Source organism: Pleurodeles waltl, chromosome 9 (assembly GCF_031143425.1).
Source record: "Pleurodeles waltl isolate 20211129_DDA chromosome 9, aPleWal1.hap1.20221129, whole genome shotgun sequence".
Taxonomy (NCBI): Eukaryota; Metazoa; Chordata; class Amphibia; order Caudata; family Salamandridae; genus Pleurodeles; species Pleurodeles waltl.
Genome location: NC_090448.1, coordinates 546,195,382 through 546,209,814, shown reverse-complemented (window position 1 = coordinate 546,209,814; position 14,433 = coordinate 546,195,382). Strand labels below are relative to the sequence as shown.

At 44.1% G+C, this 14,433-nt stretch overlaps 1 protein-coding gene across 1 annotated transcript in view; it reads left to right on the top strand.

Moving 5' to 3' along the window:
- LOC138259619 (potassium channel subfamily K member 16-like) overlaps positions 1-11,564 on the top strand; it is a 157,397-nt gene extending 145,833 nt beyond the window's left edge. Inside the window, exon 5 of the mRNA XM_069207466.1 lies at positions 1,567-11,564. Coding sequence (XP_069063567.1) covers positions 1,567-1,889 — 323 coding nt within the window. The 3' untranslated portion in view covers positions 1,890-11,564. The remainder of the gene's footprint in view (positions 1-1,566) is intronic.
- The last annotated feature ends 2,869 nt before the right edge of the window (positions 11,565-14,433 follow it).

Genomic DNA, 14,433 nt, shown 5'->3' with positions numbered 1-14,433 from the left:
ATTACCCAACAATGCTGTTCATTTGGGCTTTTCTAATTCATTTACAGACATTTACATTTTGTTGTGTGCTAGAAAAAAACACATTGGACAGCCTTCCTCAAGCACTCTCCTGGAGCCAACATGATTGTCACATAAATCCTTTCACTTTAAAGTTAGAGAGAAAAGAGTAAACCCCCATGCTCCCTGGAAGATAGCCTGACATTTGACCTCTGTCTTTGAATGCACAGAAAATGTGACATGATAGAACAAGATTTAAAGGCCAGTTTGCAGAAATCAAGTACTGCTGGACGAATATAGTAAATAGGGTTTGTGCAAGGAAATTGACCAGTTCGAGAGCTGAACAGCCTAAAACAAATAGAGCAAACAAATACACAGCAAGCAAATGTGAGTTACAAAACACAAAGCCAATGGTAAACAATGGGTGAATGCATTCCCAGGAAAGCTTTCTGAAGGTCCCCAAGATGTCATTAGCAAATTAGAAAACTGCGCTGTCTGGTAGGCTTCGACCTAAAATGTAGACCACTTGAGCAGTTAGCCACAGCTGGCCCAATAGCGGACTGACAGGGGAAGCTGCAGGAAAAGCAACAAGCTAAAATCTCCACAGTTCCCAAAGACTACAATAACTGTAACCAGAAAACTCTTCTGACCACTTCAACATCTCTTGCATTTATATTCTGTTGTAAGACAGGAGGGGCGACCCAAACTAAGGAAGTAGGGTTTTTGATATGTTACTTTGGAAGGTCTGGGCATCAAGTGATATAGCACATTTACTTGGGCAACAATGTTAGCCCCTTTGCATTCAATATAGCCTTAATTTTCTGGTGATCTCTTTCTTGTATAGAAATACCTGTCAGACGCTATAAGCTTAGGGTCAAAGTTGAGGTGGTATCTACATTTGCTTCCACAACCCAACTAATCCCTTTCACTAGGTGCATCTTCGACTGCAAGGATGATGTAATGAATTATTAGGCATCCTTTTCAGTCTATGCATTCTTACCACTTCTGGATTTTTCAGGACCTCATCTCACCACTTCCTACTTAGCCTTCCATTGTCCACTTGGTGCTCGGCCCTCCTGCATTGATGCCTGTTTCTGATACTTCTGCTAGGTCATGTGGGGGTTATTGTGCACCAGGTGGATGGGGTAGTGAAGTGATGCAACAACTGACAGAGTAGAGTAACAACATTTGTACAGTCCACCTGTAGAAAGTACTATTCAAAGAAGCTCAGAGCACGATTTAAACGCTAACATCGACAAAGAGTGCTATATTTATGTTGGATGTTTCTTTAGTTACCTTTTGCACTGTATGATTAAAAAGTAAAATCAATGTGCTTGAAAGGATTATTTGCCATAATTGACTGTATCATAAAAAGAGATTGTGTTTGGTTTCCCTTTTATAGTTTGAGACTACAAAAATAAATCAGCCAAAGATTTATCGGTATAGAACTTCGAATATAGTAATAACATCAAGAAATTGCAACCGTTTACTATACTTTCTCCTTTTAATATTCTAACTCTAAATTGCTCTATTATTTCTTTCTTTCTATTGTATCATGTTTTTTTTTAGGTAAACATCCGCATAAGAAATATTTTCCTTACTATCGGTTATCTGTTGCTGTGTGGATTATCTTCGGTCTTGCTTGGCTGGCCCTTCTGTTTAATTTATTGATGGCCTTACTGGAAGACACAGAGAAGAAGTTGTCAAAAGACCTCAGCAAGAAGGGTAGGCGGTGCAGAGAGAAGGAAGAAGCCTTAGACGGACCCATTGATCTTAGCCATTGTCCTGCTCATGGAGAAGATGTGCCTCTGAATTCAAGTAGTGACAGTAGAAAATCATATTGCCAGGAGGACAAACTTGGTAGCACAAAGCAAATTGGGCAAACTGCATAACACAGCTTTTGATGATGGTTCAAAACTCAAGAATCTAGGGCAGAACTCTAGCACTTACACAACGAGGACAAAAGAGGAAACAGCTCCAAATAAAAATTACAATATCAAATACTGGTTTCAAAAGGGCCATCCTTTGGGCATTTGCGTTCTCCTGCTGACCCAGGCTATCGTGTCGATGTTCTATGTGACAATGTTTTATGTATGCGCATGTTTTGGGATCTATATTGCACAAACCTACCTATCGAGCACAAAACAAGGTGGAAGGTTCGGATTGTCTAGCTGTGCCCATGGCCACCAATAACCCGATGTTGTTTACTGTTGGCTAACGTTCCTTGAAGAGATAACTTTTCAGATGCTATCATATTTTCACGGAATCAATATTCATTGATAGGCACATGTCTGACAGATTAGGTGGAGGAGGGTCTCTAGTTGCTTTTCCACTGTGCAAGGGACACGGGTTGGCATAACCAACTGTCTTTTTTAACTACTAAGATGATTCAATGACAAAGCAGCAGTTCTAGATGCTAAACATCTGTCTTCAAATATTTATGGTTGCAATTTAAGAGTTCTTTTTTATACTGTAGTGCCTGACAGGAATATAAAATACAACTGCACGCAACTGTGTGAGGTCGTGGTCAATGTCATTGTCACATGCAGACAGCGCTGCGAGTGCTGAGGTTATCAATGTGAATAATACTATTGTGTTCAAACTAACTGTTTTTAGCTTCTCATAAAGCAGCGAAAATATGAATTATGAGTTCTGAAAACGGTTAGAGGTGGAACTATTGCAATCTTACACTTAAACCTGTGCCCCTCTTAACAGGTCTGCAAGAGGGAGATCCCAGCTGAGGAGCTGTGGTAAGAAATATTAATTCATTGAAGAAGAACGTAGACAGAAGCAAGGACATACGAGTTAGACTTTCATTAATGCATGCCATGTGCAATTACAACAGGCAATGATATAAACAGAACAGGGGGGCTTAGGGTTTCAGCTTTTTCTTCAGTGCTGTGGCTTCCGGAATATTGTGGGAGGAATATTGAATTGTCTCAATATTAGTACCAGAATATCACTGGCTTAACAGGAATGTATCGATTGTCTACATCGAACTCCACATCTATATACCTTGATGCTATACATTAGTATGCTCACAACGTGCAAGTCACTGCCCCCACTGAAACCGCATCCAAAAGAGAGAGACAACTTTGGTAATGGTGATTCGATCAAGACATAGCCTTTTAATTTACCAGTTGCAGCGAGAAAGGAAAACCATAGGTAAGTAGACATTGGTTACGAGAACACAAGATGCAAGATTGGCAAACACTAAGATTTTTCAACAAATAGAACAATTGTCTTTGTCTCTTTTATTGTAGTGCAACCGCTTCAGAATGCATTGTGCCAGAGTCCCCTAAAATGGTCAAATCTAGACATCTCAGGATAGGACTGAAAGGTTCAGGACCAACCGCAGGTCAGTCTCCCCATCTACCAGCCCAGTGCCCAACCAAATCAACACCCCCGCCAAGGGGTCAGTCCAGGAAATCAGTCCAAAGTTTTGGGTAGCCCCCTTTTTCTGCTGCCAGAAATTCTGCCTTTCTCTAGGAGCGGGTGTTTGTTCCGGGATGCAGGTGTGTGGTGGAGAAAGAAGAGGCCAATCCGTCACCTCCCGATGCCTTAAATGCCCCAGTCCCAGGCGCTCCCTGACGATGTCATACTTTCATGGGTGAGACACAAACAACAGACTCTTCCCCCAGTTCCTGCCTACAGAGTGACTAATGACGCCCGTTTTGCTACTTGCATGGGGCTCCTGACAATATTACGCTCACAACGTGCAAGTCACTGCCCCCACTGAAACCGCATCCCAAGGAGAAAGACAACTGGTGGTTCTACAGGTATATAGCCTTTTATTCACACAGTTATAGAGACAAATGAAGTAGACATTGGTAATGAGAATACAGGATGTAAGATCGTCAAACCGTACAAAGATTGTACAACAAATACAATTACAACTATTGTCTTTGTCCTTTCCTTTCAGTGCAACCTCTCCAGAACACATTGCACTGGGAGGCCTTTTTTTCCCTATACATCACTAATGCCTTCCCAAATAGCATCAGAGAAATGATTGGCAATTGATACATTAATGACAACTTCCCCTCTATCTCACAGAGGGATAGTCAATACCTCCAGTTTCATACTAACACATAACACCAGGGCACCTCTTAGCTCTCCGTTCCTGCCGGGGTATCTGTCGCCAGGTGAAGCCCCCTAAAATGTTAAAATAGGCATCTCAGTGTGGAGAAGAAAGTTCCAGAACCACCAGCAGGTCAGTCCCTCTTCCTGCCAGCCCACTTCCCACACAAATCAACAGCCCGCTAAGGGGTCAGTTCAGGAAATAAGTGAAACTTTTTGGATAGACCCCTTTTCCTGCTGCAAGAAATTCTACCACAGGGCGAAGAGGTCACTGGCAATCTCTCAGTCATTCATCGCCCTTGTGGGTGATCCGGCTGGTCATACTGACCTATAGCCTCCGACCACAGTATTGTGGTTCCTTGGAGCCTCTTTCTAAGCTTAAACAGGGTCGAGAACAGCACTTCCCCCATGCCCCAGATTCCCATGGGGATCATGTTGTTGCCCCCACCATGGATGACCAGAATATTGGCAGACTGAATGCCCCCAGAATCTAGCGAAGTCAAAAGGTCAGCTTCTGTAGCTTGCCAATAGCTGCATAAAAAGAAGTGTACCTGACAGTGCACCATGCTTGCTCAAAGCCATCATTATCTGATAACATGGAGGGAAAGAAAGTTGTGACTCAGAAAGAACTTGCCTGGCTCTTTCTTTGGACCCAGCCCTACTGGGGAGCAAACCAGGCCTTCAAAAGATGGGGTATCAAATGGACCTGCTACCACACCGGCCATGAATAGCTGAGGCTATTGCACAACTGACTGTTGATCCCTCTGTGGGGCTGGGACTGGTGATGCTTTTGATGGAATGTGGACACCATCCCTAAAACCGGAGTACAGCAGGTGTGAATCATGGCTATGTTTGTACTTTCTCAGTAGGTGTGCCAATATGTGGAAGCGAATAAGTGAATAGGGTTTGTCTGATGAAGGGAGAGTGTTAATTACCTGTGGAGGCAGGCTGCTCTTTTTGCCGTCCACGTTTTCTGAAACACATGGTTTCCAAATGCCCTTTGGTTCCACAGAATGAGCACTGGTGCTTGAACTTGCAGTTAGACCCTTTAAGACATTCTTTCTTATTGTACAGCCAGCAAGCTGACTTCTTCCCCGACCCCTTTTCTGCCTGAAAGGCCTGATCGCCTTCACCTGCTTACATTTAGTGTTGCACAGTAACCGAGCCGTACATTGGGAATTGGAGGATGTACTGTGTATCAATTACATATCCGAATAATTGGGGTGCTAAAGCTGGGAACATTTCTGTCAGAATTGTCAAACATATTAGGAACCCCATAACTCAGTTCTTCAAGGACCAGTCCAACCAAACCTTTGGTTTCTGACCCTCCACCTCCTTTCCCGCCTTACTTTTTTTGGGGCCACAACTGCATTTACCAAGTCAAGCACCTTACAAAACTCTCTTTTTGAATCCTAGTCTCCACCAGTACATGCCAATCTATTGGAGATGAGTGAGCAAGAGTGGGGGGAGCCATGGTGAGGAAAAAGGGGCTAGAGTTGAGTGATGCATCACAAACGCTGCCGGTTGTGCCTAAACTTGAGCAGCTGAGCAGCTGAACCCCCCTACAACTACACCGCCAGCTTTGGACACTGATCCTGAACCCGCTATTGGTGCTGATGACTCCTTGGGTGCTCATACCACAGGTACCCTAATTGAGAACAAATCCTGTGACAGGGGAGATACCACAGCTGTGCAGGAGGGGGGTCAAGCCCAGTTGATTGTTACTATCCCTCTGGGGCATCAGGAACATCACCACATTACTCTGCCCCACTACCCTCATATTAGCATTATAAAGTGGCCCTGTAAGGAGGGGATCTGTAACCCATTTATAATGGAGTGCCTATTGAATTGTCCTGCTCAAGGTACCACAATCTGTATGTAAATTTGATACCTGTCTTGTACTATGTTTTTTGCAATAAAAACGGGAAAAAAAATAAACAGGCCCTGTGACTCCTTGACCACTGGGAAGTGGGGTTAGGGGCCAATTTCCCAGCTGACTCACCGCCTGCAGAGGACGTGGCCCATGACTGATTCCAAGGCCCACTCTCCAGAGCTTGAAGGGCATCCTTATAGCATGCTGGCACTTTCCTCTGCTTGGTTCTTTCTTGGGCTTTCCAACACCATCTTCAGGTCCCAATATATGCCGTGGGTTTTTGCTGCTTTCCATAGCTCACTGAAAGAGCGGCGTTCCTCCTGCGGCTGGGCACACAAATGTTGGAGCCATGCTATCAATGAAGGAAAAAGAGTAGAACATGAAACTCCATGACATTCAACTTCTGCACATGCAACCTCCACCTTGCTTTTTTTGTGCAAGTCTGACTGGAAGCTACTGAGTGTTCACCCCCGCCTTTATAAAGTAAGCAGTCCGGGTTGCTCTCCTGTGTTCACCTATCCTGTTGTGAGAACCTCTTTCACCAAGGCCACCACTGTAGTCTTGGTAGGACAATCTAGGATGGCGCTGTCGGTAAAATAACTCAATTATGGGATACTAAGTATAAAAGACAAAAATAGAAAGAGATTAGAGTCATCGTCGTGTATATTCAGGCACAATCCTCCCCCCACCACCTGGTATATGTGCTTGACTGAATGTCCTGACCCATGCAGTGCCTCCCCTCAGTCACCAAATGCACACCTGACCAGCACTGGCATCGGACAGGATCTTGAGTCATACTGTTCGCCTATTGCTGAACCCAAATGCCCATCATGCACACCCCAAGCCACAGCCACCAAACTGACTCACCCAGAGGAGAAATTGCTGCTTAATGAAAAGAGAGAATATAGCAAAGAAGAAGCAACTCACTGGTGGACCAAAGGCAATTAGCCAGGCCCTAACACTTGAGGTAAAGCAGATGCATCGTAAAACATCTCACAACTGCTTTGGATTGGCTCAAAGACTAGATAATCCACCCCCTATCATTATTCCATAACTATTTCATACTCGCGCTACCAGTGCGGAATACGTGAAACAATCTACCTTAATACAATTGAACCTCCTCCAAAAAATGCCCAACATGTTCACGGGCTGCCTTAATGTTTGAAAATGTGCAGCACCATTGCAATCAGAACCTTGCTGCCTGCGACGAAATTCAAACACTTGCCAATGAAATCCTGTAAGGAAGTAACCTCTTTTTGGCATGGTTACCCCCACGTTTTGCCTGCTGTCAGTATGTTTTGACCGTTTATTGGGATCCTGCTAACCAGCACCCCAGTGATTGTGCTCTCTCCCTCTAAATGTGGTTGCTTATTACTTTTCATAACCCATAATTGGTATACTGGTGCCCCCAAGTAAGTCCTAGTATATGGTACTTAGGTACCCAGGGCACTGGGGCACCAGGGGTTCCCCATGGGCTGCAGCATGTATTGTGTCACCCATGGTAGCCCATGCAAAATGTGTCTGCAGGCGTGCCATTGCAGCCTGTGTGAAAAGGTGCATGCACACTTTCACTACAGGTCGCTGCACAGGGTCACTGTAAGTCACCCCCTAAGGTAGGCCCTCCTAGCCCAGAGGGCAGGATGCGGGTACCTGTGTGTGAGGGCACCCCTGCATGAGCAGAGGTGCCCCTACAAACACCAGCTCCATTGCACTGGACTTTGTAAGTGCGGGGAATCCATTTTACCCGTGCACTGAACATACGGTAATGGTAACTCCGAACCTGGGCATGTTCGATATCAAACATGTTGGAATCATACCCCAATACTGTTGCCAGTATTGGTTGTATGATTCCATGCACCCTAGGAGCTCCTTAGAGGACCCCCAGCATTGCTCCTACCAATCTTCTGGGGTTTTCGTGGGCAGCCCGTGCTGCTGCCACCCCTCAGACAGGTTTCTGCCCTCCTGCTGCTTGACCAGCTCAGGCAGGAGAAGACAGAACAAAGGATTTCTTGTGGGAGAGGGAGGTAACACCCTCTCCCTTGAAAATAGGTTTTACATGGCTTGGGAAGGGTAGCCTCCCCAAGCCACCGGTATGCTTTGAAGGGTGCTCTTCTTCCATGAACCAGTTTGCACCAGTCCAGGGACCCCAGTCACTGCTCTGGATAGGAACTGGACAATGGAAAGGGAAGTGACCACTCCCCTGTCCATCACCATCCCAGAGTGGTGCCCAGAGCTCCTCTAGGTGGCCACTTGATTCTGCCATCTTGAATCCAAGGTGGGAAGAGGCCCCTGGGAGCATCTGATTGGCCAGGTCAGGCAGGTGACGTCACAGCCCCCTCCTGATAGGTGGTCACCCTGTTAGGTGAACAATCCCCCTTCCTGGGCTATTTGGGGTCTCCCTCTTGGGTGGGTCTTCAGATTCGACGTGCAAGATTCCAGCAGGACTCCTCTGTATTGTTTACTTCATCTTCTGGCCACTGGGACTGCATCTGGACCCTCCAGGAACCGACAATCTGCAACTTCAGTGATGACTCTGCTCTGCAACATTGTTTCTTCAGCTCCTTCCAGCAACTGCAACATTTCCCCAGCTGTGCATCCTCTGAGGGAGACAAGTCTTCAGCCTGCACAAGAAGCAAGAAGGAATCTCCATTGGAGTGAAGGTGTCACTCCCCTCAATCCACAGGCACCTACAGCAACGATAGCCGGATAAATGGATCTTCTCTCCTTCGGAGCTGTGTGGATCCTGCATCACAGGTGGTAATCTGGAGTGGTCCCCTTGGTCCTCTTTACCAGCTGTCCAACTTGGGAGATGGTAAGCCCTTGCCTTTCCTTGGATGGCAGTACCCATGTGCACTCTCACGCTTGCAGCTACAATGCCTTGTTTGCTCCTCCTCCAAAAGATCTTCAGGCTCCGTGTAGCCCCGACCCCCAGCACTCCTTCCTGCAAAGCACAGTCTCCTGCCTGCTGCTCTAGTGACGTGGGACACTTCTTCAAGTGGGCTGATTGGCCCTCAATGCGACTCCCGTGCCTGCTGCCCATGGGACGCCTCTGGAGGCTGCTTCCTCTTCTTCTAACTTTCCCAGCTGCTGAGGGTCACCCTGACTCCCCTCCTTGGGACAAGTCCCCTGGACCTTTCTGGTCCTGTTCAGCTTTGCAAAACCTTCTTCACCAACTCTTGCACTTGCCAAGGCTTGTTGGTGGTTTTCCAACTCCATTGACAAACTGCATTATGACTGCCAGCGTGAGACATCAGTTGCATTACTTCTGTTCTGCTCCTGTGCTGCACTGCTGACCTTCTTTGTCCACAGTTGACCTGTTCCTGCATCCACTGAAAGGTGGACACTCCAGCTCGAACTGAACTTGGTCCCCTTCCTTTGCAGGTGCTCTTCTGTCAGGATCCAACTTTGGGTTCTTTCAGTCTTGGTTGGGTCTTGCGCAATCCTTTTCCAGAGTCCTCCTGATGGGCTTGGTAAAAACCAGGTACTTACCTCTCCTCTCCTGGTCGCTGGGGTGCACCCTTGTACTTAACTTTTGGGGTGCCTAGTTCCTCCAGCTCCCTTCTCCCGATTCCATGTCCTGAGGTCGGGGCTTCCTTTCACATTCTACTTTTTCAGTATGGTTTGGTCCCCGCCCTAGGGCCCTCACTATTTGCTATTGCTTTTACCTATGCTATTGCTTTCTATGCTTTTTACGGATTGCTAATATGAATATAATAGTGTGTTTACTTACTTCCAGTTTGGGGATTGCCTATACAGTATTTTAGTATTTGTGTTAGTATAATAAAGTACCTTTATTTTTGTAACTCTGTGTGGTTCTTTCATGTGTGTAAACACTGTGTGACATAGTAGTATTGCATGTCTCCTAGATAAGTCTTGGATGCTCATCCATAACTATCTCTAGCGAGCCCTGGCTTCCTAGACACTGCCTACGCTTCACTAATAGTGGATACCTGGACCTGGTACAAGGTGATAACACCATAGGTGCTCACCACACGCCAGACCTGCTTCCTGGAGGTCTCTTGATGCCTAATGTACATTCTCACTGACGCTATTGCACTGCCCCTGGTCCCATACCTGTGCTGCTTTCATGAGATAAACAATACAGACATTTCAATAAAATTCCAACTCCCTTTGTCCTGACTCGAACACTCGTTTTCTTGGTGACTCCAGACCAGAGGCAAGCAACTGCACCAGTGAGCCAGAGGTCCCAGTTTGCAGCACACCAGATCCCTCGCTCATATTCTTTAGAAACAGTACAAGCAACAAAACTTCATGGCAGTAGAGCGTTGTGTCTCTGCTGATAGCATTTCCCCCTACTGCACACCTACGATTACCGGACTCACCTTAGGTACTGCATCCTGAGGTGCATGCAAGATTCAGTGTCCCAAACAGCGGATCCCAAAAATGGCCTGTTAGATCCAGAATGCAGGTGCTTAGTGGAGAAAGACGAGGCCAATCCCTCACCTCCTGGCATCCTATATGTCCCTTTCCTGGGTGCTCCCTGATGACGTTAAGTCTTCGTGAGTGAGACACAAATAACGGACTCTTCCCCAGGATCCTGCCTGTGAGGTGACTAATGGCACATCTTCTACTATTGCCAGGGGGCACCCGGCCAATCTTCAATGTACATAGATGGGGAATTAAGAATAGTAAATCTATACCTCCCTCTGTGCGTTTACCTCCTTAACATTTCGATTTTTAAAATATTTGGTCACAGTATTGTGGCCACCTGATATTCCTTCCATGATAATCCAGACTACAACCTCTCCAGTGCTTCATTTGTGCCAGTGAATGTAAATGGTAGTCACTTGCACTCGTTTTTCGGAACAAAGCCTATAATTTGTTTCAACAGATTTGAACCTAGTGCAAGAGAGAAAAGGAAAATATGTGCAAAGGGCGACGGGAAACATAGCAAAATATTGAGTAAAATAGAATGTATTGATGAAAAAGAAGCTGCAGGAATGAAATGAAGAGGCAGGACTTAAAGGATGGTGGAATAAAGAGACCTGGAGAGGCATCAAGAGTAGGTAGCTTTGATATTTGGTAACGGCTGCCTTCAGCAGCACCTGCGATGGGCTTCTAAGAAAAACTTTGGGCCCCATCACTTAATTTTTTTGTTTACAAATTAAGCATAGTTTACTTCAAATGTAGTTTTCATTTTTTGTTCTAAATTGTGAATGCTCTGCCAACATGAACTTATTTTGAAATATAGAAAAAGTATGCTAAATCGTAATAAGTAAAATGTATTCATTGTGTTGCCAACAAAAATTGATGGATTAAAAAAATGCATATTTCAAATATATAAAAGACATGCCTAGCAAGTGGTCCAAAATGGAGCCAAAATGCCCTATGTTGATTCTTGTGATCTGAAGTATAAATTAGCACATTCTATTTTCATATTATTTGTCTATGTTTACATGATTTGTGAAGTGTTAACAAATATTCACAGAAGCTTCTTGAGCGTTTTGGAAAGATGCTATTGTGTTTTAGAGATGTCATATGTTGTTTCCACTGTAACTGCTCTTCAATGCCTGTCAGTCCTTCTTTGATTTTCTGTACTTCAGTTTTTCACCCTAATGATATGATTTGTACTTTAGAAATATACGATATACAATTATGTGGCTTGCAATTTATTAGCTTGGGAATCCTCTCATGGCCGTACATTTCACATAACAGCACCAATTACATTTGTAATTAAAACATCAAACGTTATTACAACATACCGAATGGATGTAGATATGAAAACAAGAATCTGCCTTCTCGCTTCGACTATGGCATCAAACATCAATGTAGATGTTAGTTTTATATCTAGACAGCTGTATGACAATTTCAGACACACAGATCTTTAACAGTCTTGTGATTAAAAGAAATGTATATACAATTCTGACTTAATAGAGTCACATCACCTAGCTTCTTATGTTTGCATTTTTCCTTTTAGTTTTGTTTCTATCATAATCTGAACTGGATGCATGATTTTGATTTATGGCTCTATGCCAGCTACACATTTCCTGTTACAGTAATTCATTGTGAGCAGCGTTGTATGTCAGAACGTCATATGCAGAATGTCGTCAGGCATACATATTGTTTCCAAATATCATTTACAAATTTTTTGTCCCATTAGAAGTAGATTTTTTTTTTTATGAACTCCAGAGAGACGATATTCAGGACAAGATATTTGTGTCAGGTGCTATTTTACAACAATATTATGGTACCACATCGTAAGGCTATTATTATAATATTTTCTCATGTCCTGCCCTTCTCCTCAACCCAGTACCTCTGATGACATGCCACAGCAGTGGAGACAAGACTAATTACATAGTGCCATAAACAAAAGCATTTAGATGGAAGTTAATCTATGCAAATCATAGATGATTCATAATGACACTTAATCATATCAAGTCCTGTAGAACCTGTTTGAATAAAGGCTTACTGTCTCATAATTGACTACAGGCAACTCAGAGACGCACATTATACCAATCACATTTCTTAAAACAGAGTTTGATTATGCCTCACCGGTCACTTTTTTTGTGTTCTGGCTGCATTAAGATGCTCCTACACCTCTGTGGGATCTGAGTGAAAACAAAGAGATGGTCAACTCCTATTTGACTTCAATCACAGTATTGGTGACTTTCGTCTTTCTAAAATTAAAGCCTAAAAGACCTGAAAATCTGTTATTGATCCTTTGTCAACTCTTTGGGACATAAGTGGCTTACACTGACCTGTACGCTGCTTACAAAGTTGTGTGGGTAGAGGCATGCATATCTACATGTATACCTCTGGATAAAAGTGATAATGCAGAATAGTGCTAAGGTCGGGCGATAAATGTCTCCTCAAAACCATAGTGGGTAAGATTTTCTACCAAGGTAAGTGTAAAGGACACTACACACAAGGTGTTTACCAAATATAGTAGGTAAATCTGACCTCTATTTTAAGGTGTCTGTACTTTCAGAAATAAGTAGAGTGTGTAGTCCGTTGTTCCAAAGAAACAGGTCCGTGGCCTGACATACACACCATGGTCCTGATGAAAACACCCCACATGCATTGGGAGAAGGTGATAAAACATTCCCACCCTTATGTCAATAGTGTGAACCATGTACTTCTTCTTTTTAATTTGTGTAGCAGCCAGTTTAGAAGTAATAAAAATTATAAGCCCATATTTATGGGAAAATGTCGGAGCACGACGCTGTGCCAAAATTGACAACGCCACACTCTATCATTTTCACAACGCAGGAATGCGCTGTATTTATTGTATACAGCGCATCCTGTGTTGTTCCTTGTGCTGGCGCTAAATTTAGCTGCCAGTGCCAATGTAGGCTTCGTTGCACTATTGTAGGCTGTCTACGTTGAGGGGTGTAATTATTCATGTATGGGACGGTGCCCCTTCCTGCACATAAATAATCATTAATGGTGCTTTGGCACTTCTGTGTGTGAGCAAATCTCATAAATCTGAGGCAGTGTCAAACCGCAATGGATGTTGCTGTGGCACGCCCACAGAAACACCCATTGCACGCCCCTCTGACGCAGAAAACTGTGTCGGAGGGGCCCATATTTACAAGGAGGCGTACTGCCACAAAAAGTGGTGTTACACCTCCTTGTAAATATGGAGCACATAAAGTAATGCTAGGGTCTCTTAACTATGCCCAATATTGTTCAGCTCAGGACAATTTTAGAGTGTGGGTGACATACAGGAGCCACTCAATGCATTCACACCAAGACGTTAAATCAACAATTGACTTGAGTATGGGATAGGAAAGAAAAGGGCCATCATAAGGCAGTTTTACAGCTCTACACACAGAGGAGGGACCATAAATGGTTTTGAGGATGATTTTTTTTACTTCAATAGAGTATTTTCATAGCTGAATATGTGGGAACTGTGATGATAGCAAACAGAAACTGACTGTCATTGAGGTCAGAAAATGCTTGATAGGTACATTTATCAGTTTATGTAGGGTATTTGCGTATTTTTGGGGAGTGGAAATGCCTGGTACAAACATAACTTAGATTTTCTTTCAACTGTACTTTATTGATTTTTGCCATTAACAGTCCACAACACAGACTTAAAACCCTGAACAAACCCACCACAATCACTCCTCCCCCTTCATTTAGAGGTATGTGAACATTCAGAGTAACAAACAATAGATACTGTAGTGTTGTGTGAGTGTGTATGACAGAACCCTTTTGGCTCCTGAAAGACTCATTGGAGTGATGATATGTGTGTTAGAATGCAGGTTTAGAATGTGGAGTTCGCAGATGAATAAAGATGTTTAATACATAGCTGCGTAGCCATTGGCAGGTATTCAGGCTGGGGCAGACACTACAAATGGCGATGAGATAGGGGATAAGTAATGTGAAGATCGACAGTGCTCTTCCAGAGTGTTTGCTGTGGTCGAGGCAAACTGCTTGTGCGTGTACGTATTCCTTCATCGAAGTGCAGAATTGATGTTTGGCACATGTGGAGTCAAAGCACAACTCAAGCTGGTGTGAAG